The sequence below is a fragment of the Aplysia californica genome, unplaced genomic scaffold (assembly GCF_000002075.1).
Source record: "Aplysia californica isolate F4 #8 unplaced genomic scaffold, AplCal3.0 scaffold00153, whole genome shotgun sequence".
Taxonomy (NCBI): Eukaryota; Metazoa; Mollusca; class Gastropoda; order Aplysiida; family Aplysiidae; genus Aplysia; species Aplysia californica.
In genome coordinates, this window is record NW_004797423.1 from 554,818 (window position 1) to 575,166 (window position 20,349).

Sequence of the window (20,349 nt, forward strand, 5' to 3'; positions counted from 1 at the left end):
GCTGCTTTTTCTTTCCCCATCCTTACCATCGTCATTTTCCTCTACTTCTTTTGTATGTTTGTCACTCTCTTGTGAACTGCTATTTCCGGGATGCGTTGATAGTCGAAGCAGACTTTGTGCTGTTGAGTGTTGAGGCTAGAGAGGCGAGCAGAGTAAGCCTGATTCCCCGTTTGGACTTCTCTGTTGCTACCCACCCCTTGGCGCTCATACATGTATGACCTTATGCAGTTGCGAGAGCCATAAAACCTTACTAAAACTGAACCTAAAACAAAAATAAGCATGTATATGTTTCGTACCGACAGGTAGAGTTCGGAGAAACCAAAACACCTTCCTTTCTTTCAAGTAATGATGTCACAGTTGACCGAGATTTCTACTTGTTTGTTTCTGATTGATGCGCAACAAATACTTGAATGGATGTCCTTCCGGGCGGAAAGGAAGGGGGGGGGGGGGGGGGTGTTTGTGTCCGTTTTTTTTTCTTGTAACACAACTCATGGCATCATTCGCCGACACATTAAGTTCGGAAATCTTGCCCCGGATTTTTGATGAGTGGAATCGATGATGATGGTATCAAATAAACGCAGTGATAGTGACGTCACGAAATACATCACATGCCGTGCACATGTTTATTCAGCTCATGACGTGTATTAGAACTAGCGTAACTTCACACAGACAATAGGCCATGACAGACATGACCTTAATAAGATAAGCTCGTCTCGGCCATGACCCTCCGTTATAATGTACATATACCGGGTGCCCATTGGCACGGTCGGACCGGTTCCGGTCGGTTTGCCGCAAACTTTGCCAGCCAGATCGAGGACGCAAAGCGGCTATCGTGGCACAAACCGTTCGCCCGACTCGTCGTCTCAAAAACAAACGCGTTTGTTTTCATACCGGGTGCCCGCCCATTGCAGAGGGGGTCGGGTCGGGTTGAGTCGATCGCCCGATTCGTCGCCTGCGTTTGTTTTTGAGACAACGAGTCGGGCGATCGGTTTGTGCCACGATAGCCGCTTTGCGCCCTCAGTCTGGCTAGCAAACTGGTCGAACGCGACCCGGCCCGATCGTGCCAATGGGCACCCAGTACATTGTACTGTCCCTGTGGTTTTACGCACCCTGCATAATTTATCAACGTTTTATCTTTTTTTTTCTCATAATTTCCGATTACTTTCCTTTATCATTCTTATTTAAAATTAACAGAATCGCATAATTGCACATTTTTTGGCTCAGTTTGCATAATTTCAGAATTTGTCTTGCTTAAAACGACGGGGACAGTTTTATGGACTCCGCATAATTTAGCAAAATTTGATCATTTTTTGCATTATTTCTAATTATTTTCCTTTATTATTCTTTGTTAAAATTAACATAATCGCATAATTTCACATTTTTGGGATAAGTTTGCATAATTTTAGAATTGTTCTTGCATAAAACGACGGGGACAGATTGTAGTAGTCGCGCGACAGACAGGCGTTCGCTCTCCGAGCGTCACTGAACACGGAGTGTAGTAGGCGGCACGTCAGGCCTGTTGGGGACGGCCCAGTTAGACACAGGCTCACCATCAACTGAATTTTATTTTTCAATTTTTTTAACGGAAGAACATTCATTGTTGAAATGTTACAGAGTAATAATTTAAATTTGCTTTGATTTGCATGCAAAAAGAAAGAAATATTGAACAACACAAACTGAATTGACATAGAGGGACTTTAGGGCCTGTGACTAACTGGCATGCCTCCGGCCTATTGATGTGTGTGATAAACAAAAGCGAACAATGCACGGGCGATTCTACAGAGTAGGCCCCGGTTGGCAACCCATGCCTGATAGAAGCCCTCTCTTGCACCGGAACTATGGTCCATTAAAAAAAAACATTTCTTTGTGGATCTTACTATATAAAAAAAACCCAACTGACTCTCATACTGAAAGTTAGATAGAGACTAGAAGGTTTTATTCTGAGGTCCTTGAGATTTCAGTAAAAATGCCTTCCACGTCCACCTGTGTTGTGTTTAAGTTTAAGTGTACAACACCCCAGCAGAAAGACTGAGATACATCTTTTCTTTTTTTTTAAGAACTTTAAAATGGGTGGATTGCTTTCTATTTTGAGTGTATATTAGATGTAATCCAAACCTGTATCTTGGTTGGACAAGGTCTAGAGTCTAGAGTCTCTACATGTATCTTGTTTTCACACCAGTCATACACACCCTAAGCTTATTGGGTTCAATCAGTCTCAGTCGGACTTATTTTTATGTTTTTAATAATTTTAAGTCTATTCATCTCATTACTATTACTGTTGTCCAAATGGAAATCTGCGGCTCCATTTTTTAACCTAATGAAATCAGTACAGTAGAACATGACTATAGCGGCACCCGCTATAGCGGGACCTTACCGGAATCCTCGTTTTTCTTCCTCTGTAAACTCAGTTACTTATGCTTGGATATAGCGGGACAAGGAAAATCCCGAACTCGGATACAGCGGGAGAGATCGAGCGAGCTCTACCTTAGCCGGGGGGGAGGGCTGTAGGAGGGCTCCAAACAGGCAGTCGGCGTTGTGATTGGCTAGTCCAGGGATGAGTGAGGTCGGGCAGGCGGTAGGCCAAGAGAGAAATGGTGTGGAGAGAGAGAGAGATGGTGAGGAGAGACGCGTTAAACCACTCCAAACGAGATGTAGATCTGTAGGCCAAAGAGTAAAAGAAGAGGAGAGCGTGTAGTGTGTGATTCCTGATTCATTGAATTGCGATCGTTGATGCTCAAGCATATGCACGCATACACTTCATCAGTTCTACAGTAAGCCTACCTGTACGATAGACAGAACAAGCAACAAAACGAAGAAAAGATGGCTTCTAACAAATACAACAGGAAATGCTTTTCCCTCGAATGAAAGGCCGAGATAATCAACAAAGGTGACAAGAAAAGGAAGACTAATCAATTCAAAGGCGCAATTTTTATTGATATGTAAGGGATGTAATCATGTCATTTTCACTTGCCTCATTATAAGAAGAGATCATTGTGACCGGTCATCAAGGTTAATCACTTCGTTTTTGATCGCCGTATATGTTATAATTAATAAGGGTTAAAACACCGTAAAGTCAGTTTATTTAAAAGAAAGGGGGGGGGGGTGTACAGATTTTTGTACAGATTTTGGGCTTAACCATGAGTCACTGTGGATTTTTCCTTGATGATTCAGCCAAGATACCGTATTTCCCTTGTCTAGCATCTGCGTTTGTCGCGGCCGCGATGTTGGGCATTTTTTTTGTCCGCGAATTTTGCATTTTTTTAAAAGAAAAGGCTACTTCATAACATAGATGTGTATTTGATCATTTTAAGGTGTCCATGTATAGTTATTTTCACGCGAAGAATAATAATAAGTACATTTACTATTTATTATATTGCTGTTTGTCTTTTATTTTCCCCTCTTTGTTGGTGTGTTGATTTTTCCGAGGGTTATTTTTCCTATCTAGATATCTATTTGTGTGTGTGTTTATATAGCGTAATGCCATTTGATTTGACGTTCCTACATTTAAAAAAGATGTATTATGTTAAAGCGTGTCTCCACCAAAACCGAATATTGACACTGGCAGGCCCCTTGTGTGTGATTCCATAATTTACATGCAATATCCTGTACTTTTTCTTGAATTAAACACGTTGAGGGTTAAAACAGCCAATCTTCGTATAGGCGGACACACACCCTTATTTGTTACTTTTTGCGGTTGTTTGTGTGTTGTTCTAATTTTGATTTTATTCTGTTGTGAAACTTTTATTTTTCACGTTTTTACACTCTTTGTGGCTATAAATAATATTCTGGGTGCTAAAACAAAGAGCACAAGAAATTCTGGTGCTTTAGATCTAGATTAAGTTACCTCTACCAATATATCACGTTGTCACAGCTATTTGAAAGCTTGAAAAAAAGGCAACTGGCCATTTTTGTGGCAACTTTTGGACAAAAAAATGGCAACAAACGCAGATGCTAGCCTTCTTTCCCAAACAACGGGATCTTGGTTTTAGTTTTGGGCGGAAACTACCGTACTGTAGTGTACATGTTACTGTAGCCCCATCAATATTCAACCCTTTTCCAACGCAATGAATGAATGTACATGAAGTCTAAACCTAATCGGCGTTTTTTTTTTTTTTTTGTCCATATCTTTCTTGATTTCTAAACTATAACATTAGATTCTTAGATGAATGAGCAGTCCTTATCAGGTAGTCTTTTATTTTATTTTCCTGTTAAACAATCTGTCAGTTGTCATTGTGTCTTGTGAGAAGAAATGCACTACATATTTGTCGTGCCTCTCCGTAAAGCTGTTAAAATGTAGTCTTGTACAAAATGGTTTTCCCTGTATCGGGTACTATAATTTATTCATGTATAAATCTGTCTCAGAAAGATTGATATTGTCTGCACCGAATCTGTGAAAGAAGTTGAATAAAACCTTATTCCTCATTCGGCAGTTCTGACCTTCTTGAAATAATGATTAATCCTTTTCATGATGAGTCTGTCTTGTGCTTATTGCGAGGCATCCTCACCATCCAAAATAAAAGCAAATGTTATTTATTTATATTATTTTCGTTTCTCTTACTATCCACACACTTTCTGACGAGGACAGAGGGGGAACTGAGATTCATTTTGTTCAGAAAGCTGTTGGACAGTCCTCACCCTTCTCTGTTTGTGTCAGTTCATTTATTTCATCTACGTTATCTTTAGCTGGATTGACACACGTACCCTGAGCGCGCTTGTTGTGTTTCAGTTTTTTGTTTCGTAAGAGTTTTACGGCACGTGCAACACAGTTAGGTCATATAAGTGCCGAAGATTAGAATGTTTTAGTTTAAGTAAGGTTTTACGGCACTTTCTACGCATTAAGGTCATAAACGTGCTGGAGATTAGAGAATTACAAGAAAGTAACAAACACAAAAAAGGAGGAGAGATAAGGACGAAGGATTTTTTCATTAGGAAAGAAGAAGCAAACTACACCTGAGCCAACCATCCATGTTACACGTAGTCGTTTATGCTACATGTACGTGGGTAGTATTGCATACAGACGTATCTCCATCCAAGGCCGCCAAAAGTGACTTACGCCTGTAAACGTATTGCCCGCGTGAATAAAACTACAATTTTCTTCACATGAACTCTTCCTTTAGAGTTTAATACAGCCTTTGTGACACAAATAGGTCATTTAGTGCCAAAAGTTAGAGATACAGAGATACCATTTATACATGTACTAAATAATAAATAAATAATAATAATAGATAGCATTTGTATAGCGCATATCCCCGCTCAGCAGCAGGCTCTATGCGCTTTACACTATATTATTACCCCAGCAGACCATAGAACACTCCGAAACATTCTCAGCTTCCCGGGAAGCATACAGTGCAAGCAGCCGATTAAGCGCTCAAACACTAACAAACTGACAAGATCTTTCGCTGTCTATAGCCGGGTACCCATTCCCACCTGGGTGAAGTGAGGAAAATTCGTGTAAAGTGCCTTTCCCAAGGACACAACGTCAGGCCCTTGACGGGATTCGAACCCACGACCTTACGGTTGCGAGTCCGAGAGCCTAAACTCTTTACTAGAGAATTACATGTAAAGAAAAGAAGGAGGAGAGAATGGACGTTGGATGGTTGATGGGGAAAAAATAGCAAGCCACACCTGACCAATTTTCAACCACTCAAACACAAAGCAAGTAGGAGACAAAACGCTCATAATAAAGGAACAATATGATAGAATGACACAACTGAAGAGTCCAAAAACAGGAAGGAATCACTGCATGAAGAAATGGCTTCAGACAAAGGAGGAACAAGATAACACAGACTGAGTATAGAAGGACACAAAGAGAATTAAAGAGAATCATCAAATCAACAGTTCAGATGCTCTCAAAAACCTTCATTATTATTTCCTGGTCTTTTCCCAGTAACCATCTACTCAAGTTTTCTAAGAAAGGTATACTTGGTCTTCCTCTGCCTTTTACATTCCGTCTTTCCAGTGAGACATTGCCTATATTTTTATGGTGAAATTATATTCAAGAACATATCAGTCCACCCTTTACATGATAAGAAAAGGAGAATAACACATATCATATATATAAGCTTCTTAAATATACTTTATTGATTGTTTTTGTCGAAAAATATACTGATTTTTACTGAATTTGTACAAAATATTTGAAAAGATTGAAAGAATATCTTCTCCCTCCAATCAAGCCAGTATCATCTCTCCCATGTATTAATTAGACACAGCGGAATCAAGCGTTCGTCAATTTTCTGGCATACCTATATATAGAGTTATAATTGGTATCGTTTTCAAGCTTGTTCACTTGCTTTACTTTTGATGAAAGTGAAAGAAATACCCTCATAACCATCTCTCTGGAATAAAAGTCCATACATTTGCGATTGAAAATGGGGGTCTCCTGGTGTCAGAAGTAAAATTAGCAAGAAAAAGGCCAACAAATTTGGTAACTACCAAAACTTGAGTCTTTGGAAACTGAAAATTGTTTTTGCCTTTGATCAATGTTTTTCAGGGTTTTTTTAAATTAACACAGAAATGTGTTCTAAATTTTTTTAAGTTTACGTACAGGCTATTTTATAAAATAATTGCCGGAGCAATATTTGCCGTTTTCTTAGATTTTATTGATTTGACTAGCGCCTGATTTCACCATGATGCCCCAGAAGTAATGATGTTTTCAACAAAAGACAAATAAATTCATGCAACATAAACCCATGATGCCCCACAAGTAATGATGTTTTCAACAAAAGACAAATTTATGCAACATAAACTATCAGAGCAAAATCCTTATTTACAAAACAAAACGGGTCGAAGTTTTTCATACACTAATTTCTCTAATTAGAAAAACTCAGCTAAACCCCACAAAAATTGGCAGTTTCGCAGATTATGGTTTAAGCAGACTCCACTGCATATCAGCACAAAGTCCATCTACATAAAATGTTCTATATCACGTCAGACTTGCTAACCACCCCGTGACCAAAAATAGCAGTTTTCCTCTACATCCTCCCCAAAAATACAAGTTTTGGGGGAAAAAAATCCATGGTCTCGAGAACCCCAGTAGATTAAGATTACATAACAAACCAAGAGTGGCAAATATAATACATGTTCATTTTTGCATCATACAACTATAAAAGTGTATTTTTACGTTGTTAATGATAAGTTGCGCAAATAATATTGCAAACAAACACAATCAAAAATGTGTATTTTCCCATCATTTATGAAAAGTCATGAATTCTTGTTGAAAAAGGATTTAAAGAACAAAGAACCCCCAGGATTTCATGAAAATCTGATTGAGGTTCCTCAATCCTATTTGATCAGAGTACTAAGCAGGTCAGTTGTACAAATTTTGCACCAATTTGTTTTCTTAAAAAAGTCCCTGAGCCAGTGATCACATATCGACAGCGTCAGTGCTTCCATTGGACAAAACACAAAAGTAAGACAAATTCTATGCTTGGGGGTCAAAGTTCAAGGATATTGTCCTGGATTGGGGGGGGGGGGGGGGTGCAAAAGGCAGAACCCCCCCCCCCCCAGAGGAAAGTAAATTTTGTGCTTGCTTCCGGAATGTTGAAAATGGCATTTGGGAGCAAGTTTGAAGAGATTACAAATTACCAAAAACCCATAGTTCCAACTTTTTCACCAGGTTTTGCCTTTTTTTAAAATTCAGATTGAAAAGATTTCTGTAAAACTAGGGAAGATTGAAAGCACTGGGTGTTATATGCTCAAACTGTGAAACTCCTTTCTGGAAAATTTATCAGCAGGCTAAAAGAGTTTGGATTTGAAGAAGACCCAAAAGTTAGCTAGCAGTGCTTCAGGTTACAGCTATTAGAAACCTGGCAGAACAATTCAAATGCAATTTGATTTTGACAGAGCGTGGATTTTCATCTCAATTTTCTCTTCCCATTGTAAAATAAAAGCATGTATTTTATATACATCTAAAATCATTGAGGTTTTCATACAGAAATACTTTGCACTTGAGGATTATAAAACAGAGTGATTAGTGGAGCTAACTAGAGTAATAAATTTACCATGCACGCAGACTCCTGATTTTAATGAAGCCGCAAATGCACCTCGACAATGATTTCAGTACCAAAGAAAATATAACTTGACCTTTTCTTCCTGACACAAGGTAAGAAAATTACACTGTCAAACCGGTGCACAGGAATAGGTAATCAGACTTGGGAAGGTAAGTTTGTCCAGTCAATCGGTGTCTTTCCATCAGCCTTCAGCAGCTCGTTACAGCGAGAAAAATGGTTACACCCGAAGAAGCCACGGTGAGCTGACAGAGGGGACGGGTGGACAGACGTCAAGACATGGTGTTTTTTCTGAGGAGGATACGGAGGAAAAAAACATGGGCATGTAAATAAAGAATCCGTTTACTAGGCCCTGGTGTAAACCATTTTAAAAAAGAGAGGGGGAGGGGAACCATGTTATGTCATTCTTACCACAAAAAAAAAATTAAATAAAGGTCACATGACAATCCTTTTCTATGACTTATTCCAAAGTATGTATACACTGGTATTAAATCATTTTTTAAAAGCTAAGCATGTGTGTGTTAGTGTTAGTGTGTGAGGGGGGGGGGGGGGGGGGGGAGAATCCATGGGTGTGTATGATTCCCAAGTTGGGATGTTTTAGCCAATATCTCTATATGTTGGGACGTGCATCCCACTCAGCCCGGGTTGGCCCTGGCAAGCATCATCATCATTGTCATCATCCAATGCCAGATTTGCGGCAGACATCGGTGATCATGGCTCTCCATTCATTCTTTTGCTCGGATGCTCTTAAAAAAGCTACGCTTCCCTGATCTTTCCCCGTTACCCATTTATTTAAGCTCCCCAAATAGGCTGCTCTGGGACTATCCCTGCCTTGTTTGCCTTCAATTTTGCCAGTGAGAGCTAGATGTTCAAAACCTTTATAATGTATGTCTATTCAGCCTCTTTTCAACAACAACAAAATACAGTACAAAGGTAATTCACTCTTTCTGAAATATTGGATAAAAAGAGGAATAAAAAACATTTACCAGGTTTATGACAGGGGAAGGGTGAAAACAAAAGAAGAAATGAAACACACAATAGGAAATTATGCAGGCTTTGACTTTGATTATTATGCTCTAATTAATGGCCTACCAAAATCATGGACAGAGCAACTGAACCAGAACAACACACTGGAACACAGTCAGTGTGCAGCAGTTGTGTGCGAAAGAATTAGTGCTGAAAGCCTTCAGGTACTTTGTAGCAACAATCAGGAGTTACGACGAATTGTCTTGGGGTGGGAGCAGGTTCAAGTATGCGGTAAGAACTTTTGGTTGAAAAAGCTTGGAGTAGACATAGCAGATAGGTATAGTTTAGCACATATGGCCACGCAAGAATCTCGTCTTCGCCTTCTACATTTTAAAATACTTCACAATATATTCCCAACAAATATCTTGTTGAATAGGATGGGCATAAAATCTTCAAGCAGACTTTGTCGAACATATGTTTATCCACTGTTCACGATTAAGGGGTTTTTGGAATCATGTGTTTCAGCTGATCTTCCAAATCACAAATACACATTTTCCGATGACAGACGCCAATATTCTACTCGGCGTGAGAAAGGAGGGTGGAGTAAATAGTAGTGTAGTAAAAACAGCAAATCATATTATACTGATTGTAAAAATGTGCGTCAATAAAATGAGGTATGGTGACGTAAAGTATATCTTCATATTATTTGAGATCGAATTTGAACATAGGAAAAAGTCTCTGTAATATTTGATATCACATATTGCACTCTATTTAAAGTAAAACACAATGCATATCGATAACAACTTTTTTCTATTATTTTCCAGGTGCTAGCGGCGACCTTATTTCCGTGTTTATATATCCATGTTCTTGTTTCAAGGAGCTGTACCTAGGGTTCATCGATAGCTCTTGTGGTGGGGAGAGCATTGTTTTAATATATGCTGCTTGCAGCACAGCACAAATAATCTGAACGAAAGGAAAAGGTAATGCACGTTTAGTTACATAGTATTATAAAATGGCATTATATTATAACACTGTTCAATACCCCTTTAGATATAGTTAATGGACGCCTTATGTTTGGAAAAAAGATGGCAAGTCTCTATAGTATAACCATTCCCTCAGCACCCTGTTCACCAAATTATAATTAACTGTCACTGTATATGCTTACATGATAGGTATATGTCTCTCTCTATCTCTCTCTCTATTCCCTTCTTTCCAATCCGCATACTCTTCGCTGTGTCTTTCTATCGCTATCTGCTTCTGTCTCAATATGGCTATCTACCTATCTGTTTACCTTCCCCAGCCCCATAACTTCATATCATCGCCGTCTTATTCATTGCCCGCAACTAAGCCTTTCACATCTCGCCACCCCCCCCCCCTACTGCCCTTCCCGCTCTCTCATTCCCTCTCACGTCTCTCTCTCTCTCCATCTCTATCTCTACCTCTCTCTATCTATCTATCTCCCGCTTGCTCTCTAGTCATTTCTAACCACTAAAACATATTCAGCCAGCATTTCCACAAAATTGGCTTTTTTAAAATGTAGGAATTGCTTCCAACGTTAGCAATGGAAGTAGATCCACCAATAATGGACGAGACTGGGAGGATTCAGACACAGGGTACTTGATTCGGGAGTTTGAGGTCGCTCCCCCTGAGGCGAGGGGATACAATATTCTGTGTAAATTGTGCCCTCTCGATTTGGGCTCGAGGATCCTGCGCCAGAATCTCTCCAAGCTCAATCGGACTCGAAAAGATTACTAGGGGCAAAGGATCAGGGAGTAGAATGCTGCAATTGTAAAGATCATAATCTGCCAACTTGCTATTTACAACCCGCTTACAAATACCCCCAACATACCTGCCACTATACTGTCTTCCCACTTAGCTCCTCTCAACACTTGTCTTGGCCCGATAGAATAGGCTAACACTAACGATGTCACCTTAGCAGAGACTGAGCCCACCATTTCGGAACTTCATGGTGACTGTAAAGATGGTTCCAGTAGGGAACGGGATAGAGGGTGCCCACGTCCCTCGTGACTCATTGGAGCAGAGGAAGATAGGACTAACGCTAACAGTACTTAAACGAAATCCCTCATCATCACTCATCACCACTATTAATGTTAAAATCATCACCTCTCTCAGATCAATGACTTACATCTATAATCCCGGAATCTCTATCCGCTATTACAGTTAATTGATATACTAAGTATGCGTGTAATACACTATTGGACACAATCATATGCACTTTTTTCTACTAATCAGATGGCGTCAATCTCATAAATGGGCAAGGAAAAAAAAAAAAGAGTCGGGGGGGGGGGGGGGGGGGGGCGAAAATACAATTATATAAAAGCCCAGCAGAGGTGTGAAACATGGACAGTCAGAATCAACAGAGTCCCAGTTTTAAAAGCCATGGTCCATTCACTTACCCGTGCCCAAGTTTCCACTGATATGTCACCTCTTGACTAAATGCACTGGGAATTTGCACAGGGTTTTAAAATGATATTAACCATCACGAATATTTTTTTGCCCTGCAAAAATTTAAGCCATTACTACCAACTTCTTTTCTTTTTTTAATGTAATATATGGCTTTGCTTGAACTGCAATTTAGAATAATTTATACTACCAAGGTAGTAACAAAAATGATTATTTCAAACCAGGACTCACATTTTCTCCAAGCTGCACTTTTTTTTCATATTTTCAAACCCCCAAAACTGTGTGAAAAAACTTGTTATGGCAACATGCCTTCATCACAGTAAAATTGAAGTGTCAGGTCATGAACCTTGCAACATTCCACTTAAATCAAAAGAATTTGAAACTTTGAATTAACTGCCTTACGTGCAGATTAAAAGGCAAGGAAATCATATGGTCAGTGAAAATGTATAAGATGGTATGTAAAAAAGTAGAGCAATACAACAGAAAGTGGGTTGGGATTTTTTTTTCTTCTTAAACTGCTAGAAACTGAGCACAAGAAAGTGAACGAACTATAAAGAAGTTTTCAGCCCCATTGACACAATGTAAATCCATATAACGGCAACACAAGTACAAAAAAAATGAGAGGAGGACAACAAAAAAAAAGAGAGGACAAAAAAAATTAGGAGGACAAATAAAGATAATTGTTGTTTGATAGGAAAGAAGTAGCAAACTAAACCACAAGAGATAAGGACGACAGATGTCCGATAGGAAAGAAGGAACAAACAACACCAGAGCAATTGCCAACCACCCACATTCACCTTGTTGATAAACTGTCCTTTCTTCTGAGCGTACGCCCCCCACAACAAGAAGACAGTCCCTGAGGAGTGCGAGTTGAGCCAGTGAATCACAGCGTCTGTCAGTTTCTCCCAACCTTTCCCGGCGTGGGAGTTGGCCGCTCCGCCCCGCACTGTCAGACAGGCGTTGAGTAACAGGACTCCTGAAACAGACAGACAAACAGACACACATTAACTCTTTATCTCCGGCACAATAGCTGAAAACCGGTCTCTTTTACCTGAAGTTCATTCATTAGATGAAGAACTATCAAAATAGGTCAGCTAGTTTCGATTTAAAGACCCATTTAATCACGTTTTTGTCATTTTTAAATTTAGTACCAAAAAAGGGCCCCGGCCTGGTGGGTTTACCCCCCTTGGAGATAAAGAGTTAAGTAACAAAACTTCTGAAACGGACAAACATACATACATTGAGTATCAGAACCCCTGAAATAGACTGACGAGCATACATTAACCCCTTCATGACACAGGGTCAATTCGTGCTGCACAGTGCAGTTTTGGAAACCCAAGGACATAGAGTAGCAATAGATTTGGTGGTCAGTTTCCTATGATTAGACCCTGGTTTCAAATACATTTGACAAATTTAAAAGGAAAAAATTTCTTTCTATGGAATAAATATTCCCGAATGCGAATCTGCCATCCATTTTACAAAATGCATCAAATTGAAGCAGAATACAGGATTATACAACCTATGACATACAGCGTTCGTGATCATGGTCCTCGTGCTTCGCAATACATGACGAGTGCCGTACGTCACAGAAGCATTTAGGCACATTCGCCGTGTAAGAAAAAAATGATGAGCAGCGTCCGTCATATAGGTCACAAAAGGGTTAAGTCACATAGCTACTCAGACAGACAGGCACACAAACAGAAATATGTACATATGGAGTTTGTTTCAGTAAGAGATTTACAGCATTTGCAATTCAAATAGATTTTGTACAAGTGACGATAATAAGCTGATTAACTACTAGAGAGTAGCATACAAAAAAAAGAGAAAGGAGGATTGCTGTTTGACAGGAAAGAATGAGCTAACCAAACCAGAGCACCTGCCATCCAGCCACAGAGACACACATATATGAAGTCTCACAGCTATTGAAACAGACAGGGCAAGCAAATTTAAAAACATACACACATTGAGCAAAGCTCCTAAAACAGAAGGACATACAGAAAACTTACTGTCTCTAACTGCGACATTATAAGAATAATATTTGTACATTTTGCTTTGTCTTTTTTTTTTTTTTTTTTACTGTTTTACGGCACTTGCAACACAATATGGTCATATAAGTGCCGTAGATTTAGAGGTGTTACAAGAGAGTAACAAACACAAAAAAGGAGGGAAGATAGATAGGAAAAAAGAAGCAAACCACACCAGAGCACCCGCCAACCACCCACTTGCTTTGTCTGCTAAACACAAAAGCATCACTTCATGGGAATGGACAGGGGGAAAAAAACAACCCAAAAAACCTTATTTACAAAGAAAAAGAGTAGAGCCTTAGAAGACATTGTTATAGAGGAAAGAAAGAGCAAACCACACCATGGAGCACCCACCAACCACCAAAATTAGATGTTTGATAGGAAAGAAGAAGCAAACCACACTAGAAAATCTGCCGAACACCTATACAGACAGAAACAACTGAGGGAAAGTAAAGAAGTAGGACCGACCAGAAGTACCCTCCAACCACTTGAACACACAGCAGGTTTACGGTTCCAACAGAACACAGAGTGAGTTGCCTACCTTGAGCAGCCCAGCCTGTCAGATTGCCATGACCAGGATGCTTAAAGCCGTCCACGGTCGCTGTCAGTTCTTTGAACATGTTCTCCAGGCTGAGCAAAAGTAGAAAATTTGAGTTGTCAGTAATTTGAGTAAAGAAAAGCACATTAACACAATAATGGTTATTTAATGCTGAGGAAAAGTATAGCTTTGGCGGAAAAAGAAGTAAATTTGACAGAATAATGGTTATTTAATGCAAGGGAAAAGTAAAGTTTTAACCAAAACAAAATACATCCACACAATAAAGATCATTTAATCCATAGAAAAAGTAAAAATGGCATCGTGGTGAAATCAGGAGCTCCCAAAAAAGTTAAATAGAAGAAACCGTCCTCGTTCCACCAGTTAGGCAATTTTTATCCATTTATTTGTTTTGGGTCCAAGACTGTTTGCTATAGGTTATATTCAGTATACTTATACTGCTTTATCAGATGCAGTAAAACTGTTTGCATAGTAGCATAGTCACATTCAGCAACATGTTCTCTGTACAAAGAAATCTTTACTTGTTTTAAAGATAGTAACTAATTACATATAGTATTTTTGTAAACCAGGTCTAATTATAAACAACTGCGATGCCGGGTGAAGCTTTTCTTTCGCTTTGGGCACTGCTCCATCAAACAAAGTCACATAAACTTTGAAATCGCATTTCAAACTCAGTATTTTTGGTGGAAAGGCTTGACCCGGAAGTCAACATTATATTATGATCTTTATTTTAGCATGGATATGAGGATTGGAATAGATTCTAAGCTAGAATTGCAGGTCAGTTCTCGAGCCATCGAGGGTGGCTTAGCGTATGCAACTCACGGCTCGACGTTGGGAATGGGTTACTGGTCAAAGAGTATAACAGTGGCTCTATGATAGAGGGTTAGCTTTTTCATGAAACGCAAGGCAAATGAACAAGCTTAAAGGTTATACCAAAACCTTCATGTGCCCAAAAATTGACGAACAACCCATTCCACCATGTCATGACACAAATGCTTCTATTACTATCACTTTAACCATGTGATATACTTTTATATTTTGCGATCTTATCTTAGCTACATGTGCATCCTCTAACCACTAGTAACTAATCACAACACCAGAAATTGACCACTAACCTGGGAGGGGGCTTGATGCCAGGTAGGACACTGAAGCACAGCCCTGTCAAAAAAAGAAAAGAAAACACAGCAGTCAGTCGACTCTTGTGTATTCCAGTAGAAAGTCAAAAAGAACAGCAGAGGTGAAGTCAGTCTGGCTCTTCAGATACCACCTACGATTTGTGCCAATGTACGTTTGTACTTTACTATCCTGTCCATATTGAAGGTTGGGCATTTTATGTAATTCATTGGAAGATACAACATGGTCTTTGAGGGCCTTTACAGATCTCCCAGTAAAAAGCCTTAGGATCCTGAAGGGACAATGAAAGTCACTCTTTTGTAGCAGTTTTTAGTTTTAGTAGAGATTTTACGGCCCTCGCAACTGCATAAGGTCATATGAGCGCCAGAAGATTAGATGTGTTACAAGAGAGTAACAAACATAAAAAAGAAGAAAGGGAGATATTTATAAGGACAATAGATGTTCGATAGGAAAGAAGGAGCAAACCACACCAGAGCACCCACCTACCACCCACATTAAAGGTCTAGCCATACATTCTTTTGGAACTTACTGAAATAAACACGAAGTGTTCAATCCTCATTTAGGCCACATTGTTGTTGTCACTTCTCTTGCCAGGATAGGACAATTATTATAACATTATCAATTGGAGTGGCCCTTCAGTGAATTTTTCTGGCTTACCTTTATTAATTAATCGGGTCAGAGACACATAAATAGCTTCAAACTCTGGTCTCTCTAAATCTAAACGAGGAGAGTGTGAAAGGGGTATGTTTCCCATTAGGGGAGCTAAAATAGGCAAAAATGGCTAGAGAAAAAAAAATTAATCAAATTCTATCAAACAGTTCTCACCAATGTTATTCGTATTCTCTTGTGTGAGAGGCTGGCGGTGTCTTAGTATGATTAGCTCCTTCCTTTCCTATCAAGCATCTATAAACAACCCTTATCTATCCTCCTTTTCTTTGTATTATTATTCTCTAAACTCTACCTTAAGCATTTTTATCTTATAAGACCTATTTGTGTTGCAAGTGCTCTACAACTCTTACTAAAACAATTCTCTTGTTTCCACCTACTGTTGAAATATCCCTGTATTTACTTACATTCTCATAGTCCATGACAGTCAATTACAAATAAAATTATTAGCAAGGCACCTGAAAAAGGGACATGGAACATAAAAAAAGAGAGGTTGAGTCCTAAATGGTGCCAAAACAAAACATGGGGAGAAAATTTACCGTGTGCTTGACCTGGACCGTGGTAAGGATCTTGACCAATGATGACAACTTTGACCTGCTCAACGATCAAAGAATAATGAGACATCAGATCTTTTGAAGTTGAAGTCAAAGAGAAGACAATCAACAGTAGTACAGTGGAATCCTGTTATAACGAGAGGGAGGGGACCGGTGCGAAATGTCTGTTATAGCAGGATTCTCGTTATTAGGGATCCAGTAATAAATTCAAGGGAAATAGTAAAGTAGGCCTTATCTATAAGTTTGGTGTTCTGTTTATTCCTTTTTGTATTTCCCCTGATGATGATTTTGTTCTACATGATCTCTAGGTCTTACTTGATCAAAAATTGAATCAGGTTTCTTTCTCTAGCACTAGCAATGTTGACAAATCGGCTTTGGCGATCAGAAAGAAGGGGCTCTGGCTCTAGGCTAACTTGCCCGCTGTGTTGTTCCCCACCCCACCACACCCTGTGGTGCGTTGCGTCTGCTTGCGCACGTCAAACATTCACTCCATCTATCACAGCATTGTGACCTCTCCATCCCGCACCAGAGAAGTGAGAGGCACGGTAGGCTTAGATAATCTAGACTGGGCTGGCCTATCACACGATGCGTTCTGCTTGTCTGCGAATGCCACACCCTCCCCACTCATTCGCTCCGGCCTTCATTGTTGGTTCGCGTGGGCTCTCCCGTTCTTTGTTTCGCTGGATCACCAACAACTTTCTCAACTGGCGAGGTTTTATATATATATATGTTTAATTGGTCTGTGTGCTGTGCACAGCAGCAGCATTAATCTGCTATAACCGACTCGCGTGACTATCTAATTGCGCAATAGCAGTATTTTATTTACAAAGATAAAGAAGGAAAAAAAACGGGGTTTTAGAATAGTGTCTTTATAGCAGACTTCTCGTTGTTTCAGCACTCGTTATAAGTGGACTCCACTGTACAATTATTCAATGTTGGGGAAGCAGCAAGACTGACAGAGAGAACAAAGCTATAGTAAAGAAGTAAGATCTACTCGTGATGTCCTCCAACAAACATAAAGAGCATCCACTGCTGGGGAGCGCATTGTAAAAAAAGAAAGAACTCTGAGCTTACTCTCATTTTATTTTTTTTTTACCCCAGACAAACGGTCATAAGACTTAGAAATCGAAAATATAGAGTGTGGAAAAAAAAGCACTCAATTCCTACATGATAGGCATTTTTCTTCTTTTTTTTGGGGGGGGGGGGCACTTGTCCAAAGATCTCCATGACCAAAAGTAGGAGCTTTCCTCAGAACTGGAACCCTTCTTAAAAATTGGAATCTCCAAATGAAACCTACACGAGGCCTACATTATTTTTATGTCAGATCAGACTAGATCATCACCACATAAATAGGCTATAATGAGTAAGAGAGGGGTAAATGTAACAGTTTCTGTAACAAATGAAGGAAGAGGACATATATTACGATGGTTGGTTATGAGACATCCTATCAGATATCCAACCCATTTAAAATACAATCTTTTTTAATTTTCCCAAATTCTTATACTAAGAGATACATATCCTCTTCTCTTGACCTACTAACCCTGATCTGCAAGAGCTATCCCCCACCCCCCTCCCCCCGCGCAATCAAATCAGACGAAGTGCATGGGACTAATAGGAGCATGCTGTTGATCCGGAAAGGCGCTATATATAATATATATATATATAGATATATAAATGCAGTCATAAGTTATATCATAAAGTGAGCCAGCCTCGAACAACTTGCATTAATTAGCAAAAGTCAAGCTGATAAGGTGACCCTTGCCTCTGTCTCAATGAACTACAAGCTCACTTACAGACTGTATGCTGCATGCCGTAGTCCATGTAAACACTTGCTCAGTGGGTGGGTACACAGCACTCTTTTTCCTCTCACCAGCCACAAACTTGCTCAGCTTGTAAGTTTCATATGGGGAAGAAACAGGGTTACGATGCTTAGTAAGAATTTTACAGCATTTGCAACACAATTATAGATAGGTCTTAGTGCTGAAGATTAAATTTTTATTAGAGGTGTTACTGGAGAATACAAAAAAAAAAAAAAAGGAGATATAAGGACATAGATGCTCTTCTGTTGAACAAGTAAGCAATAACAGACCACATCTGTCAACCACCCACAGGTTAAAACGAGTTGCACCCTCTGACTAAACTGTACAACCACAACACACTTCGGCAAGAACAGGAAAAATTAGATCTAGTCACATGAAACAGAAGTAGACCGAGAAGACTATTTCAAAGTACAGAAAAAGCAAGCAACATATACAGGCACATACCAGTATCACATATGTCAGCTAAAAGTGGGTAAGAAAATTCACTTGCATAAATAAATATATATCATATCAATTGTGAAACAGTGTAAAAATTCTTCAATTAAAGGCATATTATATACAGCATCATTACTGACAATCTAGCAGACTTTGAGTTGAGTTTTAACCCTCACATCCAATGACAGGCTGCAGAAAATGTGGTGTCTGCACCATCCTTGAATGCTTTCAAGAATAGGATTGACATGGTCTGGAAGGAACATAAATTCTCTATGAACCTAGATTGGTTTCAAACTGCCAGATCCATGTCCCATGAGCACTAACCTACAGGTACCAGAGTCTGAAAACAACGTGCAAGAACGAATAAGCAGCAAAAGCAATGAACGGCTGATATGCACCTAGTCTGACCACAGCCGTACTTCATACTACTACTACTACACTAGGGTCATGTAAGTCTTTATCAAATAAAAATCATCCCGTTGTAGTAGATCTAGTTAGAAATAGTTTTGGTGGTTATCTGTAGAGATGGAGTTAAAAAACTAACTAGGAAGTGACACACGAAAATGTCAACACAACGCATGTGTTGTTACCTCCACGAGGTACTCTTTGCCAAACTCTGCCTCTAGAGCTCTGAACCACGTCGGCCCCACATTCACTATTTGTCCACATGTTTTTGTTCCAAGAAGTTTGAGCTTTGCTTTCAATTTGTTTTTTTCAAGATTTCCTTTTTCTTCCTCAGAAAGTGACGATGGTGTTGTCAGTGTTGAAGGAGATGACGATGGTGTTGAAGGAGATGACGGCTGTTTTGAGGGGAGCGTTTCCTCATCAGTAACTTCTGAAACTTTTGCTTTCTTCTTCACAGGCTCCTCAGAACTTGCTTTAGTTTCCTATGTGGATGAGAAAGGAAAGCATATCATTATCTCAAACTCAAGCAGATCATAAATTTACAAACTTATGACATGATGAGAAAAGGTTACTTCCAACAAAGATACAAAGTGGTGCCGGTTTAGTTGAAGGTCTACAACAACCTTGCTCAACTGTCCCATCCTTTCGACCAGTCTACAGCAATCTAGGCAGTATCATACCCTAAAGTGTCTTGCCTGATTGACCCATGTGACGACAATGCTGAATCTAGAATAGACTAGCCTTGCCTTTACTAAAGCCAGCCTTGTTATTATTATGGTTATTATATATTATTTTTTTATTATTAATTATTATATTATTAACTCACGACTTTGTTATCCGATTTTGTTGTCAATGGACTTGAAAAGAATGATGAAATTTTCATCTGACCAGGCATTGTGGTTATTCTTTTTCTAAATAATGTGGAAGGTCTACAGGTATAAACTGTTTGTCCGCCAGTGTGTCGCAGTACAACACGAGAACACCACAACAAAACAAGACTTCGCGCCATACGGCTAAAAATAAACAGTGTCGGTGCAAAACAGTGGTTGCCAGTTGTCAGTCCGACTGCCAAATAAGTAAAGTGTGTGAGTTTCGTGAAATCGCAAAGAGCGCCGATAAGATATGCCACTGAAATGTGTGTGAGTGTGTGTGTGTGTCTGCTTGTGTGTATGTGTGTGTTTGTTTGTATCTATGTGCGTGTGTGTGAATGTTTGTGTAGGTGTGTGTGTTAATGCGTACGTATTTCCATGTCAATGCATGTGTGTGTGTTTGTGTGCGCGCTCCGGCGTCTCTGGTGCAACGCTGGTTATTAAAAGAAAGTGTGTGTGTGTGTGTGTGTGTGTGTGTGTGTGTGTGTGT

At 39.5% G+C, this 20,349-nt stretch overlaps 1 protein-coding gene across 1 annotated transcript; it reads right to left on the reverse strand.

Annotated features, from left to right (window-relative positions):
- Positions 1-6,056: 6,056 nt before the first annotated feature.
- Positions 6,057-20,015, reverse strand: LOC101852092 (uracil-DNA glycosylase). The gene is made up of 8 exons (XM_013081955.2): positions 19,817-20,015; positions 19,176-19,472; positions 18,124-18,219; positions 16,316-16,370; positions 15,092-15,134; positions 13,962-14,050; positions 12,194-12,372; positions 6,057-8,297 (listed from the first exon to the last, which is right to left on the reverse strand). The coding sequence occupies exons 1-8, from the start codon at positions 19,997-19,999 to the stop codon at positions 8,145-8,147; spliced, it is 1,095 nt and encodes a 364-aa protein (XP_012937409.2). The 5' UTR covers positions 20,000-20,015; the 3' UTR covers positions 6,057-8,144.
- Between the last annotated feature and the right edge of the window lie 334 nt (positions 20,016-20,349).